The sequence below is a fragment of the Apis dorsata genome, unplaced genomic scaffold (genome assembly GCF_000469605.1).
Source record: "Apis dorsata unplaced genomic scaffold, Apis dorsata 1.3 scaffold_757, whole genome shotgun sequence".
In the NCBI taxonomy this organism is placed as follows: Eukaryota; Metazoa; Arthropoda; class Insecta; order Hymenoptera; family Apidae; genus Apis; species Apis dorsata.
In genome coordinates, this window is record NW_006263910.1 from 180,791 (window position 1) to 190,289 (window position 9,499).

General features: G+C 39.1%; 1 protein-coding gene across 1 annotated transcript in view; it reads left to right on the plus strand.

Moving 5' to 3' along the window:
- LOC102673482 (heterogeneous nuclear ribonucleoprotein L-like) overlaps positions 1–9,499 on the plus strand; it is a 93,591-nt gene that overhangs the window by 78,831 nt on the left and 5,261 nt on the right. The window contains exons 6-7 of the mRNA XM_006622800.2: positions 3,094–3,157; positions 5,206–5,211. Coding sequence (XP_006622863.1) covers positions 3,094–3,157; positions 5,206–5,211 — 70 coding nt within the window. The remainder of the gene's footprint in view (positions 1–3,093; positions 3,158–5,205; positions 5,212–9,499) is intronic.

The following is a 9,499-nucleotide window of genomic DNA, read 5'->3' on the forward strand; positions in this document are numbered from 1 at the left end:
AGTTCGTCCACTCGAACGAATCTCTTTGCGGGAATTTTTATTTGCGGGAACACATGCTTGATCCAAGGAATATAAAATTCGACGTCAATAAAATCCTTTACATAAGAGGCTGGCGCATCGTTGTACATCGTTTAATCGCAGGTATTTTTATTTCGTCGATACGTTGTTTCCATTGTATTTTCATTCGGCGTGTATATTTTTGGTCGGGCAATACGCGATTTTTTCCCCTTCTCTCTTTCTCTCTTTCTCTCTCTTCCCCCCCCTTTCAAATAAATAGAACAAGTTGCGCAAGATAAATCCTGCGCAGAATATCGCTCTCTTTTTTTCGAGAGAATTTTTACCATCGGGCATTGTCACTCGTGAAATCATCCGGTATCAGAATAAATATTTAGATCTGGATCGAATGTATATTATCCACGTTATCCCCTCCCGGGGGATAGCTACCGTTAGCTTTTGTATCGCGTATCAAACGTTGTATCTGCTATCGTATCCCTGAAATTAAAAGTTATCGTTCCACGAAATTTTCCACGATATTTTCGCGTATAAACGCGGGGAAAAAAATATTCCTTCTTCGATCTTTTTCAAACTTCGTCTCGTAAAATCCCGCTTTCGATCGAAATATTCGAACAAGAAAAAGAAGAAGAAGAAGAAGCAGCTTATAATCTCTTTCTTATAAATCTTATAAATCTCGTTCGAAATTTACGAATCTGTACGACATTTATCCGCGAGGGAGAGAATATCGTTCTTTCGGATTCACGGAAAGCAAGGCGCGAGTTGTTGAACTCGAAGCGCGACGCCACGATTTTTATCTGCCTCTCGGATCCTCTCTAGAGGAAAGAAACGTTCGAAAACCGAGCTGCTTAAAAGCGGATCGAGTTTAACAGGAGGATGCAGAGAGGATGCAAGTTAGTCTCCCTAGTTTCATTCCACGTCGAATTCCACATTGTTCCCAAGCCGAAGATATCAAAAGAAGGAATATCCTTTCGAGAATTTATCGTTCGATTAATCTTAACCGTTCTCGAAGATTTTATTGGCTGGAATCGGACGAGACGAAGTGGCGGTGAAACCGTTTCCCTTTCCGCCAGATTTGTTTCGTTCTAACAAGCATCCCTATTCGGAGGAAATACGGTTTATCACGCTTGTTGTCCCTCCTTCGACCTCGTTCTCTCGTGCCACCTCTTGATAAATGCACGCTATTTTCCTCTTCCACCATCGTGGTGGTCACCCGTGATGGAATTATTCTTATGAGAAATAAGAACCGGGGCATTTGTTGAGCAGCGACGTTTTTTACGATCGTTGAAAACCGGAGGGAAGAAATTTCGAAATTTACGATTGGATGTAATTCGACGAGTTTAACGAACGGAGGAATCGTGGAGCTCTTCCATATTTACGCTTACGTATTTTTTCGATGGGGATATTTATATCTTATATATATATATAAATTTCGTGAATTTAAAAATAAAGCTCGAAGCTTTCTTTTCTTCGAAAGCAGCTAATCTTTCTCAAATTGAATAAAAAAGATTCGAGGGGAGATCTTTTTTCCTTTCTTCTCGAAATAAAATTGACAAAAAAATTTTCGAAATGGTAAGAAACAAAGAAACGGGATATAATACACACTACCAAACAATCATCTAAAAATTTTCGAGTTTCACAGTTGGCTTAATCGATCAAGGAAAATAAAAAAAGAGAAAAGGAAGGAAAGGGACACGCGACGAATCCCGTGGAGATTTTATTCAACGAAGCTTCGCGGTGGTAGGAAAGGAATTAAATTTTTCCCTAGCGAACAAAGGGGTGCTTTTTCCCTTCTTCGAGTCGAGAGGCTGTGCGAAGAGGATCCGCGAAGACTGGACAAAAGATTGGGAGGGGGGGAGGAAACTTTTCGCAACGAAAGTGGAGTTGCATCGATCGATCGAAGCGAGGGAAGCTCGAAAATGTGCCAAAAATATGTCGTAATACATCGATCGACATTTAATAACAATAATCGAACGGGAGAAGGAACGTCGCGAACGCGCGCTCTCGGAGGTCGAGATTGAAATGAGCTCGAACGACATTTCGTCTTTCCCCTTCTCTTTCCACCTTATACGCCTGTATATTTGTATAATTCATTTTGCAACGGCGTATGCATAGCTAATCGAGGATTTATGGGACGGAGGAGGGGGGCCGGCCCGCGTTAAATTCCCATATTAATAATTCGGTTCACGATCGGCGAATGCACGGAATGTGTTAAATTTCAACCGGGTGTCCGAGTTGAAATTACGAGAACTCGACTTGTTAGAGCCGTTAGATTCCGTTTGTCGGCGATTGACGATAATTCACGTTTGCCGAATATTCCTTAAAATTGTTATAAGTTAAATTTGATTTTTTTAAGAAATGTTAATAATTTTTTAACGATTTGCAATTTCACGTAACGCGAAGATTTGGATGTGGATGTGGAAAGGGTTTGGGATAAATTTTTCAGAAACTGGGAAATCGAGCATGTAAAGAGGCGAATCCATTCAATCGTCGTGTAAGATTTAATCCTTAATTACCGAGGCGAAGTCTGTCTACGGATTCTACCGTGATTCATTACTCTGCATAAATTGAAAGTTTTCTTTTCTCGTTAAATCCTCTCTTTCTGCGCAATTATGGAATAATATCTTATATTGTTTCATCATTATGTTTGGTTAATATTATCCAAGAATATCAAAATATTATTTCCTTATAAAACACAATATTCTGCTCCGTTCCCATGTAATAATATAATTCGGAATTAATTCTATGTACAAGCATTCAATATAATTCAAATAATAATACTTTTTAATCAAAGATTATTAATTAAAAATTATCTATTTTATAATTACGTAATTTATATCCAAAATAACTTTTCACGTCGTTCTTAATTTGATTTCAACAATTCTCTGTTAATAAAATAAATGCAAAAATATCTATCAATAACGCAATATTTAAAACAACAATTCAATCGAATATAAAAATCTTTTGGTATGAAAAACTTAATAATCTTAAAGATGATATAAGAATTAAAGAATAATAATTCACATGAACGAATTTCTCCTTAATTTAACGCTTATCTCGATTCGCTCTCTTCTTTTCCAGCCCACCAAACTGAACGTATACAAGAACGACGCAGAAAGCTGGGATTACACGACGCCAACGCTGGGTGAGTTCCTCCCTTAATTTCTTTACCCTTTTCTATCTCTCCGTTTTTTCTCATTTATTTATCTATATTTTTTTTTCTCTCTCTCTCCTTTATGTTCGTTCGTCGCGAGAACGCGCGTTCTCGAGCATTTTTTTAATCATCGACATCACGTAGCGCAGAGGCTGCGTGTACGTGCGTACACGAAACAAATCATCGTGGACCGGAATCGTTCCTCTTTTTCTTCAACAATCTCCGTTTTGTTTTCTTTAGAAACGATGGAATTCCTCCTAATTTTGCGACGTATCCATCGGCCTTTTTCTTCCTCCCCCCTTTTTTTTTTCTCTTCCATTTTCTTAACACCTCTGTGCAACTTCTCTGCGCGCACGCCGCCGTATCGAGAAGACTCTAATTGGATAAAAACGTAGTCCGGATGCGAGCTTGGAAGGTTTCCGTAAAACGCATCCCTCGATAAAGTTCACATGTATGCGCGATGTCATACACGGAAACGTGGATCGAACCATGTTGAGAAATCCGAGTGTTGGAAAATTTGAAGAAAATCGTTTCACGAGGAAATTTGTACAGCGGATATGGCTGTTGCTTGATTAAATTTTTTTTTTCTTTTTGTATTTCTTTTGGAGAATTTTAAGAAAATTTTTTTCGACGAAGAAAATTGAGAACACGTTGGAATGATTTTTGCCCGATTGAATATTTTTGTACTTTTTTTTTTTTTAGAACGTCTTGGATGTTTCTTTTCGTTTAATTATTTTGTTGACGTTGGATTTCTACTTTACAAAGAGAAATCGTAAGGTAGAAACCAGTTTAAGCACGTTGATCAAAGTTTGCCCGGGATCGTTTAGATTCTGGAAAGCTGTTCGCGAGGAAATTAGTTAAATAATCTAGTTCGATTTAAGTTGGACGTGATTTCAACGAATTTTTCCTTCTTTTCTTTTTTTATTTTTTCTCCCTCTTTTTAACTTTCTAAAAGATTTATATTATCCTTCTTATTCCTTCCTATTTCTCGCGTACATTCCGAGAAACATTTTCACGCGTACAAGATAGAAAAAGAAATATTTGTACTACGTTTATTTCTACAAACAAATATAAAACTGGATAAATTAATTTATTCCTTGCTTTCTTCAAATTTCCAATAATAACGCAAACAGGTTCGATCCTCGAATGCCCTAGCAAATTGACAATTTTCCCAAATTTTTCCACGCGTATTTCCATCTTTCCAACTCTCGATTCGCGAGAAGATCGAGAGGAACGAGAGGAACGGTTCCAAAATGGTGGCCCACGATTCGACACGATCGAATCATTTTCGCCCATCGCAACGATTCATAATACCAGCGTATTATACATGCAACGAGGCAAACGCAATTCACGCAATCATCAGACACACGGGTCACGCAAATACGGTCGAAGTGAACACAGAAATACCACACCAAGGTCCGCCGGAAGTGTAGCGCGCTTTGAAAAGAGATGCGCCATGCCTCGTATCGACGTGTCCGCGATCCATTGTGACGATAAAGGCACTCGTTAGGAGGGACTCGGATATTTTTCCGCTTTAAATCGCAATTACTCTAGTGTGGCAATTTATCTCGCGTCGCAAATTGGCGATCCCCTCCTCCCAGTCTCGATGATTATCGGGCCGATTCGATATCGTTCCACGAATTATTTTATTTTACCCGATTCGAAATTTTCGAACGGATCGGAACCGATGTTGCACGCAATTTTTCACACGCCGCCGGTTTCGAACACCGATGGTTAAAACGATGGTTAGAGATCGTAAACGCGGTTTCTCCCCGTTTTGCATTCGCAGACCGCGCCAATGTAGCAATTACCACGGAATTCGGAACAATCGAAAGATTCAGAGCAGAAAAAATGGCGGAGTTAGGAGGGGCGGGATGATGATTGGGGAGAGAGAATTGGATCGGAGTTGGACGACTTTTTCTTAGAGATTTTTTTTACCAAATTCGTACCCGTTCTCGATTTCTGTTTGCCACTCCGTGGTTTTAATTGCGTTTATCCAGTCTTTATCTTTAGAATAGGGAAATTAGAATACTCGAGAGGATCGAGTATACCGGAGGAATTTTAACGTTGGCCGAGAGTTGGAGAGTTGGTGTCGTTGGTGTTATCGAAATTATTGGAATTATTCGAAGTTTCCTAATAATAAATTTTCAGCCAACTTCCTTTACGATTATATTCTTTCGAGTTGGAGAAAGATCTGTCTCGAAGAGAGATTATAAGCGCGACCCAATTACACCATTTTCTTAAAAAAAACTCGAGGAAGTTTTCAGACTCGATGTTCCCGACTTACGATTATTAATAGGGTTTAACGTCTCGACGATTCTGTTTCAATTACGATAATCGTGGAAGGAAATCCTCGAAAGCGAACGATTTAAGTTCAAAGGAGGAATAGTTAGAGTAGCTCGTTAATTCTGGATTAAAAGGGATTTCGAAAATTTTGAGGGGAAGATTAACGAGATTTCACCGATGACAATTTTAATCTCAAGATTAATTGTTTCAACGATTTTCAATGATGATTTCAAATGTCACGGTTATCTGTGATCGCTAGCTTTCAACTTTCTCCCCGCTTTCAATTATAAAAATTGAAATTCCATTGATCGTAAGCTCGAACCGATTTTTTTTTTTTTTAATAAACCGCCGGATGCAAATATAAAATTGTCGGGGCCCTCGACACCTTGGAACTTTCAAGGATTAATATCGTCGTCCTGATATCCAATATTAACTCCATTCCCATAATTAACATTTGCAGTGAATGGCCACAATCTCCTCTCAGTCCCATCTGAAATACCGCAGTGGCCTGTGATCTCAACAGGAACCGCTTATCCGTTCACATTTTGCGTTTCAACCATGCTAACAACGGAGGCTTTTGCTTCTCATCCTCATTGTAACACATTTTGAAGTAAAAGCAGTTTGCGCAACAAACGCAAGTGTATCAAAATCTTCCGAATTCCGACAAACTATATTTCGTAAGATCGAACCAGCTACAAAAGTTCCTAAAAACCAACCAGAAATTCGAATTTCGACGAACATCAGACGTGTAATATATATGTATACATTATCCTAGGCGAAAGATCGCCTACTTAAATATTAAACATCCGCCGAGATATATATATATATATAGAAAGAGAGGACAAAAAACCTCCAATTTCAGACGAATACGAGAAATATTCGAAATTCCGGGCCGAACACGAAATCTTCTAATTTTAATTCCACCAACACGTAGGAAAAACCCAACTGTCGCACTATTGAACGCCCATTTATTTTCATCCTCTCTATAAGCCGGTCTTTTCTAACCGCCAAGCCCAATCAGTCTTGTGTCACCGCGCTAAATCAAAAGTCCCTAGGGATATCTAGAACCGGCTCGACTTGGACACATGCACCGTGCGATTTTCTCGCGAAGCGGATCTTTCCAAGTAATTAAACGCGAGTAACAATCGCGAGCAAAACATCCGTTTGGACGAAACGGATCGTGGAGATGGCGAATCCACCTAAGCGACAAGCGGGCGTGGAACTCGTGGAATTTGGTCCAATTACGGGCAAAGTGGCGGCGCTACCGTCGCTCATATCACCCGAATCACGAGTACTTTCCAATTCGCGAAATCTCGAGTTCATCTCGTGGAAGAGGCGAGTTTCTCTGGTTAAACCGCTGCGGTTAATCGTGAATCTACGTTCAAGAGATTCGCGATTCGAGCGTCGACAATCAACGGTATTGATGAACGCAAACGGATACTTTTCGGAGTTTTTCTTTTCTTTTCTTTTCTTTTTTTTATTCCCAGTTTCTCGACCAAAGTTTTTAAATCTGTTGGATCGTTAAGGAAAGTTGGGGGGATGCTTTCTTTCTCTGGATGAAGCAAAGTTCGAGACAAACAGTTTCGTTTGGATTTTCTTTCCGTTTTAATTTTTAATTTGATATTTGTTCAAGGAGTTTTAAATCTTATTTTTGAGATTTCGTTGAACAGTGGATAATAGATTTTTTTTTTTTTTTTTTAAGTAATTTAGAAGTAATAAGGAATAGAGGGAAAAATTCTGATTATGTAACGGGTTACATCTCTCTCCTTCTTTCGATATAATACGATTAATAGATTTTTTTTGTCCAGAGAAAAGAACTTTTTTTTACAAAGTTTTAAATCTTATTTCGAGATTTCGTTAAACGGTCGAATAAGTTGCTTTCTCCGAGTAATTACAAAGATAATGTTCCATTTTTCTTGGTAAAAGGGACAGGCGGAGAAAAGTTCTGATACGAGGCTAATAACGTTAGATTTTCTCCTGATCTTGTCTCTTACCTTCGTGGAATTTTAAAGTTTAGTCGGAGATTTCGTTGAACAAGTTACTTTCTCCGGCCAATTATACGAGATGCGATATTCCATTTTTCTAGAATAATTTGAAAAAAAGGGGGAGGGAGGGGAGGGTTAATATGACTAATAAAACACGTCGGACGACTTAATTCCACAGCGACAACGCCGCGACATAGACTGATTTATTGCGTCAAATTCAATTCTCTCTCGGAATTGTTGGCAATGAGGTTGGCTCGAACATCATTACATACTTTGTATGCTACATTCTTCACTTAATCACATAATATACAAAACAATACGCGTTGGAAATAACTTAGAGCCTGACAACAGCTTTCCATGACACACCTCTCTAAAATGGATTTCAGAGATCAAACAAACTATAATTCAACGTCAAATGTAGAAATCAAAACGTAGAAATAATCGAACGAGACGGAATTTAATCTCGCGAAAGTTCGTATTCGGAAAAAGAAATCATCGATACAATCTTGTTTTCTTATTTTTTTTTTTCCAAGAAGAGCGGATCGCTAGATCTATTTAAAGCCAACAGGAAGATAAGTCACGGCGATTAAACATAATAATATTTCTTCGCGTGTTTCATCGAATGAAAGTTTCATTAAATCCAGAGATCCCGTCAACCACCGTCTTTTCGCGAAGGAAAACGTGTTTGAACGTGTTTCATCGACGGTTTCTCCCTCGTCGCGATACGAGATCGGCAGCGTGTTCCCCTCACGGCGTCGACGATCCGACGCTCGACACGATTAAATCGAGAGCCGAGTAGCGGCATCCCTTGGATTCTTGTTTGAACAACGAAATGAGAATCCGGTGGAAAGGAGCGAGTGCCTCGCCTCGTAACGCACGAACGATCGAACAGACGGTGTTCTCGCGGCTCTGAATCTGATTTCCCTTCCCATGTTGGCGGAAATTTGAACACCGAGCGAGCGAAAAGTTGGAAGACGGTGCTTTCCTTCGGCACCATCCTCCCCGAGATGATTTTTCCACGAGGGGAGGATGATAATGATTTCGATCAGATCACATCGAATCGATGTTGATCCGAGCGAAATTGGGTACGATGATGTTATTGGTAATAAATTTTATGTCAATTTATATCATATAAACTATGGATAAGTATGAATCGTTTATCCATCATTAACGTGTAAATTTTATTCTATTTTCATTACGATGCCGAGATTATTATGCGGGAATTTTTCCATTCGATCGTAATACGTAAACAGGATGAACCGAGTCAAATAATCGGTTAAATAAATAAGAATAATAAATAATAAATAAGAATAATAAATAAGGTTTGGAATTATCGAAGAATGATGGTTCATCGCTAACTTCCTTCCCTTCTTCCTTTTTCTACGTGTACCGCTCGTTCGAAATAAGGAGACAATAAGGAGAAGGCACGATTTAGATGCGTAACACGTGTCTGACAATTTGGACCCGCAATTGTAGATTACCCGCATGTCGAGCGAGTAAACGTGGAATATAAATAGAGAGAATACTTTAGTGCCATTTATCACGCGCTCTAATATATTTAAGTTCTCCCTGTCGTTCGATAAAACGGCATAGATAATACGGCGAAGCCTATTATAATATATTTTTACAAAACTTTCAATCCTTTTTTCGTTGTGTTTCACATATATATACATATACATACAAACACATTGCAAAACAAAGTTTATTTTTCCAAATAAGTACAACTAATTTTCGCATTCCCATCAATGCAACAATACGATTCACATCGATTCCGAGAAATTTAACGATATATTAACAAAAGGAGGCATTCCATTCCCTGTTCCATTCGCGGTATTTTTCCACGAACGCTTGATAGAAATCGAAACGGGCTCTCGAGCAACTCTAACGATAAGTGAACATCGAAACGAGGAAGAAGAAGCAGGGGAGCAGGGAATCGAATGGTAAGCATTCTGCTCGGGTGCTGTCGGCTGCTCGATGTCAACGGTGGCACAGGCACGCAACCCTTTAAAGAAGAAACGGGAGGCGTGACGAGAGGATCGCTGCGACGATACGAACCCTCCAA